The following is a 25,353-nucleotide window of genomic DNA, read 5'->3' on the forward strand; positions in this document are numbered from 1 at the left end:
TAATATTTAAAAAGTAAAATCAACAAAGATAATTTTGGAAAAAAAATAAATAAAAAAAAAGAGGAAAGTTGGGAAAAAAGGAAAGTAATTTAGGAAAAAAAGAAAAGAAAATATAAACGAAAAGAAAAAGCAAAAAGGGTAAAGTTGGAAAAAAAAATGAAAAGATGCCAAAAAAAAAAAGTAAAAAAAACAAGGAATGCACTGTGGATTACTATTGTAATCCATAGTACATTGGTTGTGAGTGAAAAATGATTTCTTTACATCATTTTGGAAAAAAAAAGAGGAAAGTAATTTTGGAAAAAAAATTAAAAAAATGAAAAAGAAAAGAAAAGGGGGGATAAAAAAGTGCAAAAGAAAAAAGAAAAAAGAAAAAGAAAAAAGAGAAATGCACTGTGAATTATTATTGTAATCCATAGTATATTGGGTATGGGTGAATAATAATACCTCCACAGCCTTTAAAAAAAATAAATAAATGAAAAAAAAAAGAGAAAAATTGGGGGAAAAAAATTAATTTTAGAAGAAAAAAATAAACAAAAAAAAGAAAAAAATTGGGGAAAAAATACAAAAATACAAAAACAAATACATTATAAATTACTATTGTAATATATAGTATATTAGGTGTAAATGAACAGTAATTTCTCACCTTTAGTTTTATGTATAACCAATCTTTTGATAATAAAAAGTAATAATAAGCACAACAATATTGGTACGAGTAGACTTTTTCTTTAGCTACACATTGATGACTATGATTTCGTGGATGATACGTGGCAACATCCCTAGCCTTTCATATTCTGGTGTTTAGCATCTCTCACCACGTTGCACTTGAAGTTCCAACCGCGTAAAATATGTCCGCGTAAAGTCCGTATCGCACGCACACTATTACTAGTTTATGTCCACGTTTATTTTTGCGACATAAATAATATTCCTATAAATTTTAAATATTTTTACTTAGACTTATTTTTTTTAATTTGAATATTTTGATGGAATAATATCAAAATTAAATTTTAAAAAAATTAAAAATTTTATTTTAATATATTTTCAAATAAAAAATATTTTAAAAAAACATATAATTTTTTTATATGTATACAATTGATTGATGGTATATTTAAAAAAAATTTGACTTTGGGTCAAAAATGTTGCAAAGGAACAGGATTGCATAGACCGTTAAAGGCTCTGGCGCCATAGATTTCACTCTTATTTCGCTGCCCATGAAATAACAGTTCTGTTACAAAAATAGAAAGCAGATAGCAAAAAGAAACCGAAAGTATTTCTTGTTCCGTTCCGTTCTATAGAATCTTAACCTAAGCTGCCCTTTTTTGTTCGTTTACCACCGTAAAATTCAAAAGCAAGTGCGTTGAAACTTCCTCGGATTCCTCCGTTCTTTCTCGGCGGCTGCTGCTTCGAATAAGAAACACGTTCTGCTTTTTATTAAAAAAGTTGCTTCGTAGAAATTTCTGCTGGAGTTTTGTATTTAAATCAAGTTTGTTTGTTTGCATTGAGGAAAGAAAGAAAGGAAGAGAAGGATGGAGAGGTTAATGAGTGGGGATTTTGATGTGACAGCGAAGCATTCATCAGAGGAAGCGTTGCAGAAATGGAGGAAGTTATGTGGGGTGGTGAAGAATCCTAAGAGAAGGTTTCGTTTCACTGCCAATCTTTCCAAACGATATGAGGCTGCTGCTATGCGTAAAACCAATCAGGTTTGTAACTTTTCTTCTTCAATTTCTACAATATCATTCCTTCTTCCTTTCTTTCTCTTATTGTAATAGTATAGGCTATGATTACAGTATTTACAGACGTTGGACTCTTGGACATATGGGCATGGGCCGAAGGGATTTTGAAAACAAATAATAATAGCCGATTCGGAAAATGCTATCGAATATGATATGGGAGTCCGAGCAACATAGGGTATACATGTATAATCCTTAATTGAATCATTGATTTCCATTGGTGTATACTAATGAGATGGGCACCTATGTTTTTTATACAAATATTTGGTTTGATTATCTTTATCACATTACATCCTTAATCAGTAACTTTAATTTGTCATGTTGGTGAATCGCTTAATAATGCATCAGTATTTTTTTTTCCCCAATGTAATTTGTGGAGCATGAAAATGAATGCCTTTTGTTTTGTGAATGTGAGATATGCTCACTTTTCTTTTTTCTTGTGTTTTTTTTTTATATTATATTAGGAGAAATTAAGGATTGCTGTTCTGGTTTCCAAAGCTGCGTTTCAGTTTATCCAAGGTATGCTTCTTCGGATTTGAGATAATTATGCTTCTTTTTTTTTTTTTACTATAAAGTTCTATAGCCTCTTCTTATCTGCTAATAGTAGAATGTTCGCAGGTGTCTCCCCAAGCGACTATAACGTACCTGCAGAAGTCAAGGCTGCAGGTTTTGACTTGTGTGCTGACGAGTTAGGATCAATTGTTGAAGGCCATGATGTCAAGAAGCTCAAATTTCATGGTGGGGTAACTGGTGTTTCTGAAAAGCTCTGCACTTCAATCGTTGATGGGCTAACCACAACGGATAGTGATCTACTGAATCGTAGACAAGAGATTTATGGGATCAATAAGTTTGCCGAGAGCCAACCTCGGAGTTTCTGGATATTTGTTTGGGAAGCACTTCAGGATATGACTCTTATGATACTTGGAGTGTGTGCTTTTGTGTCTTTGATTGTTGGCATAGCAACAGAAGGATGGCTAGAGGGAGCCCATGATGGCCTTGGAATTGTTGCAAGTATCTTGTTAGTCGTGTTTGTGACAGCTATAAGTGATTACCGTCAATCGTTACAATTCAGGGACTTGGACACAGAGAAAAAGAAAATCATCATTCAGGTCACTAGAAATGGATTTAGGCAGAAATTGTCAATATATGATCTGCTTCCTGGTGATATAGTGCACCTTGCTATTGGAGACCAAGTACCTGCTGATGGGCTTTTTGTTTCAGGATTTTCTGTATTAATTGATGAGTCGAGTTTAACTGGTGAAAGTGAGCCAGTAATGGTAAATTCTGAAAATCCTTTTATGCTTTCTGGAACTAAGGTCCAAGATGGATCATGCAAGATGATGGTTGCCACTGTTGGGATGAGAACCCAATGGGGTAAATTGATGGCGACTCTAAGTGAAGGAGGCGATGATGAAACTCCACTGCAGGTAAAACTGAATGGAGTGGCAACCATTATTGGAAAGATTGGCCTTTTCTTTGCTGTAGTGACTTTTGCAGTTCTGGTACAAGGGTTATTTAGCCACAAGTGGCAAGCAGGGACTTACTTTCGCTGGTCTGGAGATGATGCACTGGAAATATTGGAATACTTTGCCATTGCAGTTACAATTGTTGTTGTTGCAGTTCCCGAAGGGCTACCACTAGCTGTGACGTTGAGCCTTGCATTTGCCATGAAGAAGATGATGAATGATAAAGCACTTGTTCGACATCTGGCAGCTTGTGAGACTATGGGGTCCGCAACAACCATCTGCAGTGACAAAACTGGGACACTAACTACTAATCACATGACTGTTGTGAAGTCATGCATTTGCATGGAAGTCAAGGTAGTTGACCAACCTACTAAGGCTGCTAGCTTGGTCTCTGAAATGCCTGTTTCTGCTGTAAAACTTCTCCTGCAATCAATATTTAACAACACTGGAGGTGAGGTTGTTGTTAACAAAGATGGTAAACGTGAGATTTTAGGAACACCCACCGAGACTGCTTTATTGGAGTTTGCCTTATCCCTGGGTGGAGATTTCCAGGCAGAACGACAAGCTGTGAAACTTGTTAAAGTTGAACCTTTCAACTCCACGAAGAAGCGAATGGGGGTAGTGATGGAACTTCATGAAGGTGGTTTGCGAGCCCACACCAAAGGTGCTTCAGAAATAGTTTTGGCTGCTTGTGACAAGGTGATCAATTCAAATGGTGACATTGTTCCCCTGGATGAAGAATCCATTAACCTCCTTAAGGATACAATCGATCAGTTTGCTAATGAGGCTCTTAGAACTCTCTGTATTGCCTATATGGAACTGGAAGGTGGGTTCTCCCCTGAGAATCCTATGCCAGTTTCTGGTTATACTTGTATAGGGATTGTGGGTATCAAAGATCCTGTTCGTCCAGGAGTCAAGGAGTCTGTTGCAGTATGTCGTTCAGCTGGTATCACTGTACGAATGGTTACAGGAGATAATATAAATACTGCAAAGGCTATTGCAAGGGAATGTGGGATTCTTACTGATGATGGTATAGCAATTGAGGGTCCAGATTTCCGAGAGAAGAGCCTGGAAGAATTGCTCCAACTAGTTCCCAAAATTCAGGTGTCATTTCACTTTCTTGTCTATCGAATATCTAACTGCAAAAATTTTATTGGCAATATTGAAAAGAGTTTGTCTCACCAAGACTAACAAATAGGAATTCATTTGCAGGTGATGGCTCGATCTTCACCTCTTGACAAACATACACTGGTGAAACATTTGCGAACGACCTTTGGTGAGGTTGTTGCAGTGACTGGTGATGGAACAAACGATGCTCCAGCACTCCATGAAGCCGATATTGGTCTAGCAATGGGCATTGCTGGAACTGAGGTGAGTTTATTCTAGTTCTTTCCAGGAACCCAGCCCAACATCAATCTTTCTGCCATCCATAGAATAGGCAAAACAGTGCTTAAAGTATGGCTTTCATGAAAAACATTTTGATTCAGTTGGCCATTTGGATCAAATAACTGTTCCCTGTATCTTTTAAAGATATCATGCTGCATTTTGTGGAACCTCTTCCTTGTACATGGTCTTGCTTATAGGAATTGACATTGTATTAGTGTTAATGTCTACCACATATTTAACAATTAATATGTGGTCCACCTAAAGGTTGATGAAAAGTTCCTTGATTTCTCACATTGCCCTTTGTTATTTTTCACTGAATCCATTGGCTTTATGTGTTAAGAGCCGAGGTAACTATTTTTGAGAATCACTAATACGAGAGAATGAGAACTAACTGCATTATTCATAATTTCGTGGGAGTAAGTCAGGCCAAGCAAAAAGTGGCCGGTTTGGTTTTAGTCATGGACCTCTAGACTTTTATGGAGTAGAAAGAGGTGCTATTCTAGTGTGTTTTTTTATTCAAGATGATAAGAACTTTTCAGTTCTCATCCATTAGAATTTCCAAAATTATTCTGGGTCTTAATGCGGAGTTTGACTAATTGCTATTCGAACTTCAGGTGGCTAAAGAGAGTGCTGATGTCATAATTCTGGATGACAATTTCTCAACCATCGTGACAGTAGCCAAATGGGGACGCTCAGTTTACATAAATATTCAAAAATTCGTACAGTTCCAGCTGACTGTTAACGTGGTGGCCTTAATTGTTAACTTCTCTTCAGCTTGTTTGACAGGTATGTAACCAAGCCATATGCTGCATGTAGCTTTCCATGAATTACGTTTCTGCCTTTTGTTTTCCATTATAGAAACCATTCTCTTTCTTGCCGATAATTACTCGTCAAAATGTTTTTCAGGTAGTGCTCCCCTCACTGCTGTCCAGCTTTTGTGGGTAAACATGATCATGGATACCCTGGGAGCACTTGCACTTGCAACTGAGCCTCCAAATGATGAACTAATGAAGCGTTCCCCAGTTGGAAGGAAAGGGAACTTTATCAGCAGCGTCATGTGGAGGAATATCTTAGGCCAATCTCTTTACCAGTTTATGGTAATATGGCACCTTCAAGCCAAAGGGAAAGCATTATTTAGTCTCGATGGCCCTGATTCTGATCTAGTCCTGAACACCCTTATATTCAATTCATTCGTCTTTTGTCAGGCAAGCTTTTCTACGAATCTCAAGACTATTAGATTATTTTTGAAGCAGCACTGCAGTCTGCGCGTTCACATGTTTGACATTACAATAACAGTAAAATTTATCTTTGACTATCTGAATGCTTAAATTTATCTTTGAATATCTGAATGCTATATGTGGATACCTTAAAACTTTTACGGTAGATTTAACTCAAATGGAAATGTTATATTTCGTACTGAAAAGGATTAAGGGTATACTTGCTATGATCATGAATTAGTTTTACCATCAGAGTGGGAAATATAGGTGCATTTCTCACGATTAATTAGCATTGTTAGAAGTGTTGTTCTCTGAAATTAGAACTTACGAATTCCTTTCTCCTCTTCTTTTCCTTTGGCTCTCTTCTCTCCTGACCCATTTGTTGCTTCTTATGCCTCTCTATGAGCTGTGCAAAAGGAATGAGAATCATGCGCATTACTAGCTAGCTTCACCTTCTTTCCCAGATTTTATTGGTTTTTTACAAGGCTTCATTATTTGCTAAATACAATACAATCCAATAGGTTTCAAGGGCACCGAAAGGCTGTCATTTCCAATTTCTTTAGCGTTGATAAATTTCCAGAAAACCTATTAACGCTAAAGAAATATCACAGCAAGGCTGTCAGTTCTATTGAGAAGGATATTCATGGATGCCAATATTCTCTCTCACCTGTAGCAAATATTCTGCTTGTTAATGAAAATCCTTCTCAGGTGTAGTTAATGCATCTCTTACATGTTTACATGATGATATGGAATTGAACACTTCATCCATTTTCCTGGTTAAATAAAATCTTAAGTTTTGGCCTAATATTTGTTGCTCGAGTGTATTAGCTCGCTAGGAAGGTGATAATCATAGTTTGAACTAAGCTTCTAGTTGGCAGTATTTCCAATTCTTGCCTTGATAACTTTCACTAACTAAAAATAACTTCATTTACTGTGCAGATATTCAATGAGATAAGCTCCCGCGAGATGGAGGAGATTGATGTTTTCAAAGGCATATTGGATAACTATGTTTTTGTTGCTGTTATTGGTGGCACTGTCCTTTCCCAAATCATAATCGTGGAATTCCTGGGTACATTTGCAAATACAACACCTCTCACTTTCGCACAGTGGTTCCTTAGTGTGCTCATTGGATTTCTTGGCATGCCGATTGCTGCTGGTTTAAAGAAGATCCCTGTATAGATCGCGTTTCAGAGATCCCTTCTAAAACTGAAGTTTGGACAACGGGATTTGAGGAGGCCTTTTCAAGCAATGGAAGACTTGTGAAGTGCTCAGCATGTTGTCCAAGAAATTTTCTTAGTTTGTTGTCTACGAGACCAGGTGCAGAAATATTATTATCCTAGAAACAGTTTTCCAAAACAAATGTTCCTTGATCCTGACTTTTCTTTTACGTAGTGAATATTCCTGGCAACTAAAAAGATGGCAGCAATTTTTTCTTGAATCTTTTGATGGAATTTTGGTAGGTCTACACTCTACAATCATGTAATTGAACTTCTTCATTCATTCAATCAATGTACTAATTCAAATTTTTTATTTAAAAAAAATAAATTGTAATGCTTTTTGTTCGCTGGTTTTGAAATTTGGAGATGCTGCACGCATGTCTTGATATCTGTGCATGTGAGTGTGGTGGTTTGCACAGAACTTGTAGGAAATTGTGTTTCAGTGACTACATGTAGCCTGCATGTCACGATATAATTTTTAGATATGACTGGTGCACAGGCAAGTTTCATCTCCAGATTTTTTACCCATATGAACCCAAATATACAAACAACTTTTTCTAAAAAACTCAATTAAAACTCTACACAACATTTGATTTCATAATTAATCTCATAATATAAATCAACATCTTAATACAATCCTTTATACAATTCAATAAATATAGAGCACTAACTAAACAAAACAAAATAGTATCAATTACAAGCAAAAAAATAGGTTATGAAAGTCCAATAAAAGCAACCACTGACAAAATTATAAGCTTGAAAAAGATAAATAATAAGAGGATGAGTTCAACAACTTAGTGAGTAAATAAATTTTAATATACTCCTACAAGTTAATACAATAATGAAGAATATATACAAGTTTAGCTTCACACTTTTACAGGTGAGTTTCATAAGTAGGCTATAATAAAAAATAGCATGAGGTAAAGCTTGTTAGAAAATCAATATGCAATGAGCATAACGCTCCAAACCGTGAAATGATCAGTCATCACATGTTAGTGACTCCCCTGACTAATTAAAATTTAGAACTACAATATACACAAAGGATACCACTACTATCTATAGTATGAATATTCTGACTCACATACCATAAGATCATAATCAAGGAAAACATAATCATTTCTTAAAGGCTTAACTCATACAATCAACCAAATGAGGAGCTATCAATTTAAATATGCATAATATCTCATATCAAGAAATAAATTTCAACAAGTGATCATGCTTCATCACAAACAAAAGATAATGAGTAATATATAATTTACCAAGAAGCATGATCAATTTCATATTAACAATTCAAATATTTATACTATTCCTCTTACATATGGAATATTATTTACTCGATTGACTCAAAAGTACAAGGAACACAACAGATATCAAAAGAATCCTATTGATACTCATCATGTAGAATATCAGGAGTATCTGAATATATAAAAAGAAGATATACTTAAAATGACGTAAAGCATATAATATAAGAGATTATAATTCTAAGATTAGAGACCAAAATGTAATTATAAAACTGAAACAAATCCACCTGATTGATCCTGAATATATCCCAAACTGACCGAACTAAAAGAATCGATCAACCCCTACTGCTCGGTCAATCGGTCAATCAAAATTGACCAATTGGTCAACCAAAACCATCGGGCAAACCAGTCAACCAAAATTGACCAAGATTTCAAAATTTTGATCTACCAATCTCTTTAAAATTACAGATCCTTAAAATTTCAACTTACACCTCAAAAACCCATAACAATTTATTCATCAACTAACTCAAAAACACAAACTTCAAATCCCTAAAATCTCAACAAATTCAAAATTATAATTAATAACAACAATCATACATATCAAAGTATAAATCTTACCTTAAAAATCTATTTTCTCTAACTCTCTTCTATTTCCTTTATCTTTCCCTCTTTTCTTCTTCTTCTTCTTTCTCTATTTCTCCTTTTCGGTCTTCTCTCTTTTAATTTTTGATCTATTGTTTTTGTTTTACTTTTCCTATTTATATTTATCAATTTTTATACAATTACCAAAGTGTCCCTCGCTCATTTATACCTAATGTTTACTTCTCTAAGGGCTTTCATATTATGTTTATATTTTTCTTTTTAAAATATTACATTCTCCTACCTTATAAAAGTTTTGTTGTCGAAACTTGACAGAAATACTTGAACATTTACCAACTTTATTGAAAAGATAATAATACCCCTTGCATATTTTTTTCTCGAGCTCCCATGTCTCTTTCTCATATAAATGAACTTTCTTCTTCACTTTCACTAAAACTATTTTCTTTTATCGAAGTTTCTTTTCTTGTTAATTCATTATAGCTTCCAGTTGCACCTTATAAGTCATGATAGCATCACTCAATTCAACTGACTGAACTTCTAATACATGAGATGGATCCAACATATACTTTCATAACATCAAAACATGGAATGCCGGATGAATAACTAACAAGTTTGGTGGTAGTTAACCTATAAGCAACTGCTCCAACTCTCTCTAGAATCTTATATGGTTCAATGAATTGAGGACTTAACTTGTCTTCTTTCTAAGCCTTAATACTCCTGTAGTTGGTAATACCTTCAAAAACACACAATCACCTGCTGAAAACTCTAAATCATGTATCTTCTTATTTGTGTAACTATTTTCTCTACTCTAAGTGGTCAAAAGCTTCTCTCTAATCATCCATATTTTCTTTAAGGTAATCTAAATCAATTATAGTCTCATTATCTTGTTCTCACTAACCTCAAACCAATAGATTGATGATCTATACTTCCAACCATATAAAATCTTATAAGGCGTCATCTTAATGCTAGCATGATAATTATTGTTGTAAGAAAATTCTTCTAATACTCCTATAGTCAGGGATGCCTTTAAAAACACACAATCACCTGCTGAAAACTCTAAATCACGTATCTTCTTATCCGTGTAACCATTTTCTCTATTTTGAGTGGTCAGAAGCTTCTCTCTAATCATTCATATCTTCTTTGAGGTAATCTAAATCAATTATGGTCTCATTATCTTTTTCTCACCAACCTCAAACTAATAAACCAATGATCTACACTTCCAATCATATAAGTCTCATAAGACGATTTCTTAATGCTAGTATGATAATTGTTGTTGTAAGAATATTCTTCTAATGACAGGAACCTACTTCAATAAACTCTAAAATACAACAAGCACTAAGTGATTCGATCCAACTCACACCAGAAGATCTGATAGTAGTTCCAGTAGGTCTAATCACTAGGGCTATGGCAAAGAAGTTCAAAGAAGCCTTTAATTAGATTTTTTCAAAATACATGAGACAAGATGGACTACAAAAGAGCAACAACCTAAGAAGAGCAAACCTTAACAAATTTGATTCATATTCAAAATGGGCTTGGGGACCATGGGTTTCGGTCGTAGGAGTAATTTCAACATCAATGGGCTTGTCTTGTCAAGTATTTTATGTTTTCTAATCCAATAAAAAAAATCTTGAATAATTTAAAAAAAGAAAAGCCTAATCTATCAAAGAGATTTAATTTGAAGGAAAATCATATTCTACCATGGACATCACAGGAGACGACAAACTAGGATTATTGGAACAAGAAAATTTCTTAGTTTATTTTTCAAAGAGAAGCGGCAACACCATATGATAAAAATTTTAGAATATTTATTTTATTATTTTCAAGTTAATTAGTTAGTTTTAAATTGGGTCAAGTAAGCCCACTAAGTTATCTTAGGAGTTTATTTTCAAGAGTATAAATACTTTTTTTAAGACTTCATTTTCAGATTTAATTCATATAAGATTTTTGCATATTAAAGCATAGAAAATAGAGATCTTTCTTGCTTGGTTCTTGATTGAGCTACACTCTTCAAAGAATTAATCAATCTTCGTTATGATTTTATACTTCTTGTGCTGGTCTCCAAGTGAGGATGTTGTGTGAGGGTTGTTATTATAATCTTGGTGCCTTAAGGTAGGTCATCCATCATGTTAAGCTCAATTGTTAATCTTAAGCTTGAATTAGAAAGATCTTAAGTTCTCAAATTCAATTAAATTCTGCTAGGATTCATATGTATTGGTATCGGTTTAATCTCAGGTTATATCCCTTATAACTTGTGTATTTATTTTTCTTGATTACTTGCTGTAAAGTTTTGGTTTCTTGATTAAAAAACCCTAGTCCTTTTCTTTTTCTTTTTTATTGGTAGGTTAAAGAGATGGTTTGTATGATTTTTCATCCTCATAATTAGTAGGAAGATATGCAAAGTAAAAGCTCTTGGAATCTAGCCTCTTAATTTATAACTTGATCTTACTTTCTCTTAATTTCTCATCCATCTAGGCCCTTCTCAAAACACGTAGATGTAAGAAACCTAGCTCAGGAAGAGCTTCTTACTAGTAAGGGCAAAACACACTAAAAGAGCTCAATCTCTGAAATAGAACTTACTTTCCATAGAAGGTGTAAGTTATAACTTGATTCATTAGAATCAAAACACCCTTCTATCTTAAAAGAATGGTGCTCGAGGAAGTGATCTAGATTCCACATTATGTTATGGCTAGGGAAAGAGTTGCTCCATAAAGTTGGATGTTCAATCTTCTCACAATACTATACTAGAAAAAAAGAAGAAGAAGAAAAGGCCTTTAAAAAAGAGTCCATCAACTTATTAGAAATGAGTTTATCTAAATAGGACAATTCAGTTTGATGTGTTTTTTGTATTGTAATGTATGATACTTTTCAAAAGTGTTTTTTACTTAGAAGTATATTAAATTATTTTTTATTTTTAATATCAATATATCAAAATCATAAAAACACACTACAAAATAACGTCTTTTATCTAAATATACTTTTAAAATGCACCAAAATACAAGTTAAAACACAACGTCAAACAACCTATAGTCATGACACCCAGGCTGTTCTTGGAATGCGGATCCTGTGCAGTCCAACTTCCTTGTCCAGTTTTGTGCACGCAGCAAACCTTGAGCTTCAGCAATCTCCTCCAGAAATCGTTTCTTTGATAATTACAGTCTAGCCTCGTGTTTGTTGATAGTAGCTGCATCAGCGTTCAAACTTCTCTCATCCATCTCCAGGGGACTTCCCCCAGAATTCTTATTACCTGTATCTGCAGTTTTATCATGGCATTCTCAGTCTGATAGGCTCACAGCAGCAAGCACAACTATTGCACTATTCTTCTAGTCAGGTATTGTATTGAGAAGAGGAAAACTCTCTAACAGTATAGCTCAAGATTCCAGTTTTTTTTTTTTTTTTTCGAGTTTGTTCTCCCTCAGACAGGACTCGTCATGGTCAGCAGAGTAATTAGTACACTACTAACTGAGGTTTGAGACATCCTTGCCCATCTTGTACTCTTTGAAGCTATTTCATGATGTTTGGACATGCTGCTAAGGCATTGCAATCATATGACTGCCGTTTGGTTAAAGAACATGAACCTGTTAATTTATAACGGTTTAATGACCAGGAGTAATTTTGTCCCGTCTCAGAAAAGAACAGGAACGATTTTGTCATTTCATTCAACCTCTGCAGAATGAAATAAAATGGGATGCAACGCTTATACTCAGCATAGAATTTAAAATATAAAATTTCTTACAGAAGTTCCATTTATTCTTTCATAGCAGAAAATCTCCCGGTTTCATAAAGATGGTAAAACCAAACATGGTCAAGCAACATCCTGGCACTGCATAATTTTTGCCTTGCATTTTCGTCACTCTGTTCCTCAATCCCTCTCTCGATCTGAGGGTAGATGTCTGGCAGAGAAGCCAACATCATATCCAGTTCATTCCATTCCCTGTCTTCTTCTCCAACTAACTTCACACAGACAAAATGTACAAGTCCCAATACTACTCCAAAGTCCTTCCTTTCAAGGCCAACAACTGAGCCAGTCAATAAAATCACTCCAACTGCATCCAGAATGTTAAACTTCCCCTTCAATAGTGAAACTATCATTTCCATGAATTTCTTAAACGCACGGAATTCTTCTGGTTCGGAAGTTATATCATCCTCCTCTTCTGGGTTAGCTTCTCTTATTTCATAAAGCTCAGTCTTTGCTAAAATTATAGGCCACGATGGATAACCAGACTTAATGCAATCTAATGCAGTTATATATGCGCTTGCTACTTGAGTCTTGTTTAGCATGCACGGAGATCCCAATGCAAGAATCAGATCAGGCAGCCAAGACTTGGCTGCAGCAACCAGGCCTGCTGCAAAACCAGAGCCTAAGTGCAATTCAATTGAGGTGATTAGATCAAGCATATCATTGACAAGATCAAAAGCTTCTGGCAGTAGTGGTGAAGTTTCACTGGTGTCACGAAGGATCAGATTGAGTAACTTGGCTGCATAACTGAAGGAGCTCTTCAGACACAGAAAACAATCTTTCAACTCATCCTCCTTAAATTGCAGTTTTTCACTAGATTGGTGCTCTAATGCAAAGATGATGTGTTTTAAATATGCAGACGTAAAGTTCAAGCACCTTCCATGAATGCGAGATAGAAGGCCCATTGCAATGGAATCAACTATGAGCTTTAGCACTGCAGTAAGCATCTTCACCTTATTTGACATCCCCCTTTCTTTGGTAGAGAGAGATCCTACGTAATGGTAAAAAGTCATCGTTAAAAAAAAATTATTCCTCTCTAATGAAAAACAAAGAAGAATAATGGAGATGTTAAAAGCAAAATATTGCATGATGAGATCTCATGTAAGACGCAGATATTCAAATTATTGCAGTCACTAATATTCTATAATTGAACAGCAGCGCTAAAGGGATGGTGATTTAATTATATACTCTCCTTAATCACTCACCATCATTATTTGAAATAGATGCGTCTGCTTGAGTTTCCCCAATGTTAACTTCTCCGAGCAGCTTATCAATACAATTAAGAAGGTGATCCACTGTCTGGTCCAACACAGTCTGAAGAAAATGAAATTTAGAGGAAACAGAATTGAGAGCACATCAACAAACGTTTCCTCGTTCTCAAAAATTGAAGCACGTATGTGAGCAACAGTCACAACTGACAAAGGAGCAGGTACAGTTAAAAAATGCACTCTATTAAAAAAATCCATGAAGATTACAAAGTCTGTTGTGATTACCACAGTTGTAAGATGAGAAAGATATACATGTATATTAGTACAGAACACCTAATGTCTATAGAAGCCTATTATTAAAATTCAAACAACAAAAATACTTTCAATTAGCTCATTAACCAGGTCTTAAATCAACAACTGGCAGCTACAAATTATAATACTTTCAAATGTTATGATTACCACGGTTACAAAATGAGAAAGATATACATGTATATTGGTACAGAACACCAATTGTCTACAGATGCCTATTATTAAAATTCAAAAAACAAAATACTTTCAAGGAGCTCATTAACCAGGTCTTAAATCAACAACTGGCAGCTACAAATTATAATGCTTGTATTGATAAGCAACCAATGTCTGATTATGATCCCCGCCAAAGTGGGGTTCTGGGAGGAATATTAAGAAACACAGTCCTGCTTCAAGATTTTGCATAAAGTGGCAGCTCTAAAGAAGTAAACCAGCATGCTTGTGCTGATGGCATTGGGAAAATAGGGGATCATTGATTTCAGGATGTTACACTGTTTCCATGTAAAGAATGATAAATTCCATGGCAGAACAAGAGATGGAAATTAAATTCAAGGTCTAATGTGAAGAAAAGGGACATTAAATTTCTTGCAAAATAAAAAATTCAGGTATTGCCATAGAATGTAAGGCTAAGCAACACAAAACTGGCAAAATCACATAAGGATTGAATGATTTATTGGTCAAAGACAAAAATACAATGGAGAGTCATAGAGAATAGAGACTTCAATAAAACAAAAGTGAAAGAAAAAAAAATACAACTTGCCTCCAAAATTGATGAAGAGTCAGTCCCCTCACTGTTCTTGCTGCCACTATCATTTGTACTAATGCTTACGTTTTGAAGACTCATATGCAAGGCAAGACCTGAATACGCCAAAACAGGTGATGTGTCCATATACTCGCAGGAGATGCAGTGCTCAATGCTGACCTCTGAAATGACCTTCAGAGCAAGAAATGACGATTCTAGAGCTTGGGACCGTAAAATAGCTTCCCGAGAGTCCTCAGAAACAACCAGGTCTTTAATCTGGCAGGCAATTCCAACAGCAATTGAGTAATCATACTCAAAAGTGGTTGAATTTTTCCCACCTACATGCTTCCTCTTGGCTGAGATTTTGACTGAGGACTTGCATTTTTTCCTTTTCCCAGGGGAAACTCTCTGCTTTGGTATTTCAACTCCAAATTTAACATGGCAACGATAGGCAGCTCTTTGCAAAAGCCTTGTTAAAGAATCGAACATATCATCAAAGCCACTATAAGACAACAATAATCTGTGAGCGGACCTTACTTTAGCTTGCATTTCCACATTATTTGGTAATCCGCAACAATTAGTAACTAGGCTCATGCATTCTTCAACAAGCCCAGCAACATCATCAGGAGAAACAACGGAACAAATGTTGAGTACAGATGGTTGAGCATGCCCAGTGGATGCAGCAGCAAACAAGCACTTTACTTTTCCACCGGTGAAAAACTCTTTAAGGGCATTCTTATAGCAAGGCTCACTGACTAGATTGTTGCATAGGGAGGCAGCGGCAGTAAGTAAACCCTCAATCTGATCTGCATGTAGTTTTTCATTTGACAAAACCAAACCGATCAACACTCTGACAAGCTCCATGAGAGACTTGGGAGATGCCCCCTCTAACATGGCAAACTCACAAAACCTTGCACCAGCCATGGGAGACCTTTTAATAAGAGTGACACAACGATTGCATGCCTCTTCGATGCTAACTTTTGAGGGAAAGTATGATGGTATAAGCAATCTAGCAATCTTCTGTGCAACCTGAGAATGATCATTTGCAAGTGTTGATAATAACACATCTAAACCAACCACCTGCAGTTTTATAATAACAGCCAGCCAATGAGAGATATACAAATATAGTAAGAATAAACTCAACCAAGTAACATGAGTAAGATGCTAAAAACAATACAAAAATGTTAATGCAAAAGCAATACCTTATTAAATTGAAAGGATCGGATATCCCTTATAAGGAGGAGGAGATCCATGACAGCAGCACGACTAGAAAGAGCACTATCCAGGATCAGATGCCCCAATCTTGGTAGAAGAACTTTAAGAATTTCATGAGACTGTGGATTTCCAAGCAAATAAATGGTGCCATTCACCGTTGAAAGCCTAACCTCATTGCATATATCGTGTGACATGTCATCAAATATTTTTGTAAGCAGCTTTGTAATGGTTGATGAGGGGATGATTTCCCAAAATAAATGAAGGACACGAAAACAACCTTCTACTGCAACAACTCTTACATCTGGACAATCGTCCATGATCAATCTCTCCATTAAAAAGAACTGCTTATCAAGCAGTGTATCTTTTACTTCTTTCATGGCATCAGGATCTTCAAGAGGGAAAAAATCTAAAAGTAAATGCAATGCATTAAGACGAACATTTGAATTGGCAACCTGTCAAAACGTGCATAGAACAATCTCATAATTCTTTAATCAAATTATCTAAACCAACCAATAATGAATTAGATGTGTTGAAAAGAACAATTGCATCCTTAAGATCAATTGTGTATGAGCAACAGCTACCAAGTTAATATTACATTTATTTCACATGCCAACACAAATTGCTATATGCTAGTTAATAATTTATTCCAAACAGGTATATTATCATGAAAATCAAGTTTACATGGGATAAAAGAATTGGTTTACCTGGAGGGACCGAAATATCACAGGCTCAGCAAGCCGAAAAAGCAACTTTTCAACCTCATCAGTAATCCTTTGACTAACAAACCCACCCAAAACCCTCCTCACAGAAGCTGCAAACACCCTGGAATTCGCATATATCGAGCCCTCAATCAAACCCTGTAGGAACCCACCCTCAAACTCCTTCTTCAAAACCCCATCAACCCCTTTCCATGCCCGAAACAACACCACTCCATATGCTTCCAGGATGGACTTCCTACCAAATGCAATCTGAGACTTTATCATCGCCAATGCCTCCTTCATTAACTGCATACTCAACCCAAAAATAAACCCCAAGAACTTCCTCCCATCCTCAGTCTTCAGATAAATCGGCGCAATCACAGTCCGAATCAACAACATCTTCAAATCCTCAATGCTCTCATCCTCGAAATCAAACAAAGTAAAAGCCTCACGTAAAGCATAAACTCTATGAACGTCCACTTTCTTCTTCAATGTCAAAGACCGCGAAACCAGAAATGGTAAAGACTGTGAAATCAACATTTCTCTCCCCTGTAAATTCTCCCTCCAATAAACCTCACATAAATTCGATATCTCCAACAACAAACTCGAATCCGACTCAAAAAAGACCAAATTGTCATGAAGCAACTGAACAGATGGCAACAGATCCCGAGGCGAAAACACCTTCTTGGGATGCGAAACGCATAGAAAAGCAACGTGAGCAAGAAGGTGGAGCTTCTCGAGATTATGTTGTTGTGGTTGTTTGTGGAGGTTGAGAGCGGCTTCCTCATCGGTATTATTTTTACGGCCGGATCGACGGCGTTTTTTAGAGGGAGGGGGGCTGGTGGGGTGGCGGAAGGAAAGGATAGAATCGGAAATGAAAGTATGCAGAGAGGGAGGGAGGGAGGAAGATAGAGGAGAAGAGGAGGGGATAGAGTGGATTAAGGATTTGAGTGTTCGTTTTGAGGATTTGACTTTGAGATTGAGTTCTGTGGCTGAGGAGAGGAGTTCCTGCGGCGATGAGTTATGGAGAGAAGACGGATGACAATGCCTCTTCTCCATGGAGGGAGAAACTTGGGATTCTAGAAGTAGTAAAGGGAGTTAGAGGATAGAAATAAATTAATGGAGGGATTGTTTGTCTTTGTTGTCTGGATCTGTTCATATTTCAAATCAAGGGTTCGGTTTCAAATTCTCAAAGCCTCCCCGCCTATTACAGCATGCCTTAGTTTCTTTGATGAAGAAAAGACACAAAATATTTTCATATTTTCATGGGTTTTTTTTTTATTAAGCTCTTTATTTGGTAAAAAATATTTTTTAAAAAAATTGATTTTTCTTTAGAAAAATAAAATCTTGAAAAGTGAATTATTTTATAATATTTTATAGTATCATAAAAAATAAATTAAAAAATATTTTATAGTATTTGGTTATATCATGATAAATGAATTGAAAAATAACTTGTTAATATTTTTTTTCAAGTTTATTAAAATAATAAAAAATAAATCTTACAAATTAAAAAGTTAGATGAGAATGAAATTAAAAAATATATATAATTTCATAAATTATTTCAAATAAAATAAATAATAATCAAAATAATAAATATTAAATCTAACAAATAAAAAAGTTGAAAAATAATAAAATTTAAAAACATATAATTTCATAAATTATTTCAAATAATTTTTAACTACTTCTTCTTTATCTTTTCTACAAATCTTTTTTTGAAGTTAAAATTATTTAATAATTTTTATAAGATTGTAGTGTGAGAAATAAAGTAATAATTAATTTGTAAGAAATTATATAAAAATCAACAAATAATTTTTTGTGCATTAGATTCATATATTATTTTTCATGAAATAATCAACTTTATTTCAAGATTATGGTATTATCATGTGGTTTTAAAATATTTATTTAATCAAATAATTTAATTTTACAGCATCCAATATTTAAACAAAAGATCAAATAGCTTTCCATGTCTATGTCTAGCTTTTAGAAAAATAAAATAAATAAATAAATAAATAAAAGAAAAAGAAAAAACTGTAATTTTTTAGAGAGAAAAAATAACCCAATTAGATCTTTTGGATTCTGACTTGGAACTTAACCGCCGTTAATGAATTCTTCTTGTTAATCATATGGAAAGTTCTTTTTTATGGCAGCATGCTAATACTTTCTCTCACCTCACTTCTCTGTTCTTCCAATTACTAGAGACCAAAATACAAATCAGATAAAATATTATTATTTAAACATAAATATAATAAACATTAGGGATTAAAATATAAAACAAACAATACTTAAAAAAAATAAAAAAGGTGTTTGCTAAGAACATTGTAATTGAATTTTAGGGTTGCAAAATATTTGCTCTTAGTTATTTTATAAATGTTTTGTTTCTTTTTAATTTTATTATTTAATTCTAATTTTTTATATATTATATTTTTCAAATCTATCCTAATTCTTTTGACTTCTATTTTTTTTTTGGTTTTTTGTAAAAGTTCTTTTTTCTCAATCTCATCCTTCTATCAAAATTAATGGTATATTATGTTTACCAATTTGATCCTTATTATTTTGGGTTTTTTGAGGTCCTTTTTCTATAAAAAAATATTTCAATCTCACCCTTTAACGAAATATAAAATTTATTTTGTATATTAATTTTGATCTTCATTCTTTGAAATGTTTTTTTGTCCATTTGCTAAATGGATTTTTCTTTTCAATTTCACCCTTCAATAAAATATTAAATTTATTTTCTATTATAATTTTGGTCCTTATTCTTTTATTTTATTTTTGTTTTGAATTCTTTTGTATGATTGAAATTCTTTTTTTCAATTTTATCTTTCAATATTTTATTGAATGAGAATTAAATTTCATGGTTTTTCTAGATAGAGCGCATCGAATCTAATGACTTGGGTCACAAGTTTGAATAGTTAACATAGGTTGATATTTTTTTATATTGGGCTATTTTAATCTCATGATCTGGGTTATGGATTTGACAAGATAACTTGAGTTAGCTCGTCCTTAATTACCGAGGTTACAAGTTTATCATGCTAACTAGGGTTGGTCAGGGATGATTTATTTAGGTTCTTTTTTACGCTATTTCATCCTTCTATATTTAATGGGTCAAGAAATGAGCTATATCATTTTTCCCTTAATGAAACAAGTATATAACTTGATTTGAAGATTTTTCTTCTTTTTTAAAAACGTTACACCTGAACATCATTTTTTGTGAAAAAATTAGTATGACCTAGCAGGGAAGCACAATCACCAAAACCTTTTACATCTATAACACCAAACATCAACCTATATTCCTTTTATACTTAAGAACTCTTCGTAAGAGTAGCTTAGAAGAATCGAACAACATCTTACCTTAAAGGTGTCTAATAAGTGCTAGGATATGAGTTCGAATAAAACTATAATAGATAATTGGCCCGCCCTACATTGCTGGTCAAATCAATTTTTTAAGAGTAAAAAAAAGAGTATGCACTATTAACGTATTCTCTAGCAGGGAAAAAAAAATCTTAACCACATAAGGGTTAGTTTAATCTGACCCAATTGACTTAGTGAGTCCAAAGACAACTTAAACAACTAAAAAAATGATAACAAAAATAAATGTTGTTAAAATCAAGCCCCAACAAAATGGAAGAATGTGTATCTCAAGCCACGATGACTTTAGAAAAAGTAAAACAAAATAAATCATAAAGACTAATTTAAAACAAATCAAATATTGAATGATGAAATTGAAAAATAAAAAGTCAAGTAATTCAAAAAAATAATAATCAAAGGATGAAGTTGAAGAAGAAAAAAAAAGTCCAAGATAAAGCTTATGTATGGAGGCCTTGGTGGCCCAACATGTTTGACTTATAGTAAGAATAGCCTAAGCACGCAGGTCTACCATCCCAAGCCCATGACCTTAGGTTTTGATATTTTTTTTTCATTTCATAAAGGACAGATGACATACTATCTATTTTATTAAAAAAAAATTAAAATAGAGCAAATGATGCGTTGCTTGTTGAGACAAACAACACATTGCATGCTTTTCCTAAATTTTGATTACTAGGGAGGTCACCAAAAAATCAGGTCGGGGTGTTTCACACCAAAAATTCATTTAAAACCATATTTGCTTTTACCCAAAAATATACAAAAAAAACATCATAAAGATCTAAATAAATCTTTTTACCTTAAAAAAACCTAAAAAAGGTCCAAAATAAAAAACAACCTAAAACCCAAAAACTTTCTAAGATTAGATATACTATCTCATGCAATTTTGAGGTGAAATAACACCTTAGTGGAACTACTCTCATCATTTAAAACTCATTAACAAAACGATTAACCATTTTGGTGTCATAAGCGATGTCAACTAATGTTTTCTCTCTCTACCACCTGATTCTAGTGACTTTCTTTTTCCAACATCAAATCAAGGACTAAAAAATAAAATATATGAGGTTTTATATCAAAAGGGAATTTTTGGAAAACCAAAGGGACTAAAAATGGGTTTGTTGAAAAATAAAAGGACCAAAGTTAATGTTTTGAGTAAATTTTGTAATGGCCATCAAGTTTCTTTGTGTTTTTTATTTTGGTTCCCGTCTTTCATTTGCACCATTTCCTACAAATTAGAGCAATTGGTCTTAAATTTCACAACTGAATGATAAAAAAAAAAAAACATCACTCCTCCGATCCACCATGAATTCTTGAAATTAAATAAAAAATTGATTTGATGGTATGTGAGTTTGGGTGGCCCAACACACCTGGCCCTTAATAAAAAAGACCCAAGCATACAAGTCTGCTAACTTAGGCTTGCTTATCTAAGCTTTGATATATATTTTTTTAATTTTATAAGAGATGGATAACATGTTGTTTGTTTGTTTGTTTTAATAGAATAAATAATAAACCACCTCATAAAACAAATAATAGTTGTTTTATCTACCTAGATTTTGAACCATGTAATATAATTAGTGTTTGGAAATGTGATTGAAATCATGTTATTTAAAAAAAATTTAAAAAGTTTAGTTTAATATTTTTTTATATTTTCATATTATTTTAATATATTAATATCAAAAGTAATTTTTTATTATTTTACAATAAGTACTCCAACTGTGAACCGTCTCCTAGAATAGTCGTTGCAATTACTGCAGCCTAGAATACATTGTTGTACAATGCTAGGCTGGATATCCTAGGACCCCATGGAGGCATGTGGAAGGGTGGAGCCTCTGACACCATTTTGCCATGAATCTCAAACCCCCTCGTCCACCCTAAAAACAGAGGACTCCAACTTCATGATGATAGCATGGGCCCTACGGGCAACCATGGAAGAGAGCACAAATCAGCTTTCACATGTATAACATATTGGTGAAAACAATGGCGAAACTTTGAGAAAGAATGACAACAAGTTTGCTTTCTTTTTACTTTTCAAGAGAGCGTTCCTGATATTGTGTTTTCTTTTTCGAAAAATAAAAACCAAGCACATAACTTGAATTCTTTTGCTATTTGCAGGTCTCTAACTGAAGATGTTTCAAAATGCTCCCAGCTACATTGTAATTAGCAAAAGAATTCAATTCCTGAGTACGCTTCATGACCCAAAACACCCAAACACAGTGCCATTTAACAGAGAAAAGGAAACCTCCCACTCGTCAAAAGTCTGAACACATTAGCCTTTGTACACTTTTCAATGGTCCAGATGCAACTCAGGTACATCAAATCAATCAAAAACATTTCTTCATTCCTAATGGCTTTCAGCCTTCTGAAAGACCTAAGCATCCCAAGCATTGGTAGGGTTACAAGTGATGTACGTACACATCGCACCCCCTGTCACAACAAACGAAAGAAAAACGGGAAGAAAAGAAATACAATAACTGAAAAGGAAGGTAAGCAATGGTGGGATTCTTGAAACCAAACAATGCAATAGACGAGCAGTCTTCAATGGTCGTCGGGGAGTCTCCTGGCCTTTCTTCACCTTAATGGCTTTTGGACTTCAGTCAGCTGCTTTCTTCTTACTGTAGGTTAAAGCTAACACACCTTTTTATTTACCTTTTCTCTATAAGCTTCTTTTTTCTCACTTGGCTCATTCTTTTGTTGGGTGTTGGAAAATGAAACACCAATCCTCAAGTCCAAAACATACCGTAAAATGGCCACCAACACTCATTAGACATATGAACCAATCTATGAGCAATGATCCATGTTTTTTTTTCTTCTTCAAAAAAGAAATCTCATTAATAAACCCAAGTCAATCCTTTAAAGACAGCATCAAACACTATGGCCGACAGATTTTCTTAGCTGGGCAAGTTTGATCACATTCATTAAATGTGAGGCTTCTTTTAATACCAGCTCCAGAGACGAGGGAAGAGTTTTCAAGAACATCAAATGAACCAGAATGTATTGCTGATGAATTAGGATAAAACACTAGTCTGGGTGTCTTAACCTTTCCCATCTCTATTTCCTGCATTGCGATGTAACAGGAAAATACATTTTCCTGTTACAAGGAAACATGGAATGAACATCAATAAGGCCAACCCATCTCTATACGTTGTGTTCTTTAATTTAATTGACAAAAGATAAGATATCAAATACAGAATTGTTAAACAAAGGCAAGAAAGGTCACATTTTCCAGAGAACCCCAAGATGAAATCATATCCATTTTCAGCTCCAACTCTTTTCTCGTTAATTTCCGATTGGATGCAGCTAATACTGCAGCTGCCGCGATAATAGATGGTCGATGATCAAGCAAATCGATCTCTACACAAAACATAGCATGCAAGAATTTATTAAACTCATGAATAAAACTTGGAAAACCAAGCGTTTTATGGATGAAGTAATGCAGATAAGCAAAGAGAGGGATGAAAGAAATTACTGTACCTTTTATCATTGCCACAATAAGCTCCACAGCTCTAGAAACTGTTTCTTTTGGTGTAGATTCACCGCATGTTTTATGGATGAAGTAATGCAGATAAGCAAAAGGAGTGATTGAATTCATTGTCCATTCCAATGTATTCAGTACCAACAATTCCATTCTCTGTATAACCTTATTTCCAAAACAGTAATCTTCCACCGGAAACTCTGATAAGGGTGGCACTTTATGCTCCTCCATCTTCGCTGCTAATGACAAACATGCCACCGATAACAAACGGATAGCCCACAATTTCCCTTCCTGTAAAAGGATAAAATAACGTTCATTAATCATAAGCATTCAAAATCAATTAGTAGTTTCTTATTTTGAAAAAAAAAAGAAAGAGGTTTCTTACGTCAATAGATCTTTTTGAAACAAAACGGTCGAAGTAAGTGACAGAAAGATAAGCCGTATGAAATCGAAAACCGTAGATTGCTCTTGTCTGAAAACAGAACACAACACAAACTTTTAGAAACAGAAACAAAACAGAGAATCTGAAAAGGAGAAATCGAAAAATGAGAAAACGAATTACATTAAGAATCCATTCAATGGCATCTAAGCGAGCAAATTTTAACCAATTATGGCTAGTGATCAAGCAATCGTCAAAAGACGCATGACATCTGTATCCAAAAGTAATGGTCTCCCGCTCCACCAACTTCTCTACATATTCAACATCAACTTCAGTTTCTAAACCGAAACAAGATCGGTCATGTTTGATGTGGTCGTGATCACTAATACTGTCGTTGAAAAAACAACTTTCATTCTCATGACACAAAAGACTTGACAAAGAGAGAGAATGGTCGAAGTCTCCCATATATTTTAGTTTGATTCTAATATCATGAAAATCTTAAGAGCTCAAACTGAAACATGGGATTTCACAGGATGATCTAACCGCTGAATCCACGCTGGTGAGACTGGGGAAGTTTGTATACAAGGAGAAAGACAAAGGGACGAGTAGAATCTGGCGAGTCGGGGAGTGAAGGCCAGCGGGTTCGGTGCCGCCAAACTGAGAAGATGAGATATAAGAGTTAATTTTTAAGCGGTTATCACGTGCATACAAGCCTGTATATGGTACGTATTGTATACTTACCGTGTATGAAGAAGGCTTGTATGCACGTATAATTCGAATATCAACTGAGACTGAATTCTAATAGAGAATACTGCTATCATGGCTGTGCGGTATTTTCTTGTACATGACATGTTTTGCCACTTCAAAATTCTCGAATTTTTAAGATTTTGCTTTAGCAAAATCTCTTAAAGGATTCATCCCATTTTAAAGGATTGATGCGGTGGCTAAAGATATATGATATTTTTCTTAACTTTTGAGGTATTATTTGTATTTTGAAAAGTTTTTTAATGAAAAGTTTTTTTAAATTTTTTTTTTTTATGTTTGACTACATTGCGAAAAAACTAGCTAATGAAATTTATTTTTTGATCAAATAAAAACACAAATGGAGAAAAATGTGTTTTGACTTAAAAGATTGGAAAATACTTTCCATAAAAGATTTAAAAACTAAAATGGTAAAATACTTCATTATATATATATATATATATATATATTACTAAAATAGTTTAAAATATAATATTATTAAAAAATAAAAAATTACTAATATATTTACATAGAAAATAATATATTAAGATATATTAATATACAATATAAAAGTATATCAATTTGATATGTTAGTGCATATAGTACTTTAATTAAGATAATATTGCTAGAAAATACATTTGA

General features: G+C 34.1%; 3 protein-coding genes across 3 annotated transcripts; 1 reads left to right on the forward strand and 2 right to left on the reverse strand.

Annotated features, from left to right (window-relative positions):
• The first annotated feature begins 1,213 nt into the window (after positions 1 to 1,213).
• LOC133673356 (calcium-transporting ATPase 2, plasma membrane-type) lies at positions 1,214 to 7,359 on the forward strand. Its single transcript, XM_062094098.1, has 7 exons — positions 1,214 to 1,697; positions 2,192 to 2,246; positions 2,346 to 4,297; positions 4,406 to 4,564; positions 5,194 to 5,365; positions 5,486 to 5,784; positions 6,736 to 7,359. The coding sequence occupies exons 1-7, from the start codon at positions 1,524 to 1,526 to the stop codon at positions 6,973 to 6,975; spliced, it is 3,051 nt and encodes a 1,016-aa protein (XP_061950082.1). The 5' UTR covers positions 1,214 to 1,523; the 3' UTR covers positions 6,976 to 7,359.
• A 5,166-nt stretch (positions 7,360 to 12,525) lies between these two features.
• On the reverse strand, positions 12,526 to 17,932 carry LOC133672659 (uncharacterized). The gene is made up of 5 exons (XM_062093140.1): positions 16,766 to 17,932; positions 16,049 to 16,513; positions 14,865 to 15,926; positions 13,796 to 13,904; positions 12,526 to 13,581 (listed from the first exon to the last, which is right to left on the reverse strand). The coding sequence occupies exons 1-5, from the start codon at positions 17,816 to 17,818 to the stop codon at positions 12,599 to 12,601; spliced, it is 3,672 nt and encodes a 1,223-aa protein (XP_061949124.1). The 5' UTR covers positions 17,819 to 17,932; the 3' UTR covers positions 12,526 to 12,598.
• Positions 17,933 to 22,244: 4,312 nt separating this feature from the next.
• Positions 22,245 to 24,628, reverse strand: LOC133673591 (cyclin-D5-1-like). Its single transcript, XM_062094467.1, has 5 exons — positions 24,154 to 24,628; positions 23,977 to 24,063; positions 23,591 to 23,882; positions 23,337 to 23,470; positions 22,245 to 23,207 (listed from the first exon to the last, which is right to left on the reverse strand). The coding sequence occupies exons 1-5, from the start codon at positions 24,433 to 24,435 to the stop codon at positions 22,989 to 22,991; spliced, it is 1,014 nt and encodes a 337-aa protein (XP_061950451.1). The 5' UTR covers positions 24,436 to 24,628; the 3' UTR covers positions 22,245 to 22,988.
• Positions 24,629 to 25,353: the final 725 nt, after the last annotated feature.

The sequence above is a fragment of the Populus nigra genome, chromosome 14 (genome assembly GCF_951802175.1).
Source record: "Populus nigra chromosome 14, ddPopNigr1.1, whole genome shotgun sequence".
Lineage (NCBI taxonomy): Eukaryota > Viridiplantae > Streptophyta > Magnoliopsida > Malpighiales > Salicaceae > Populus > Populus nigra.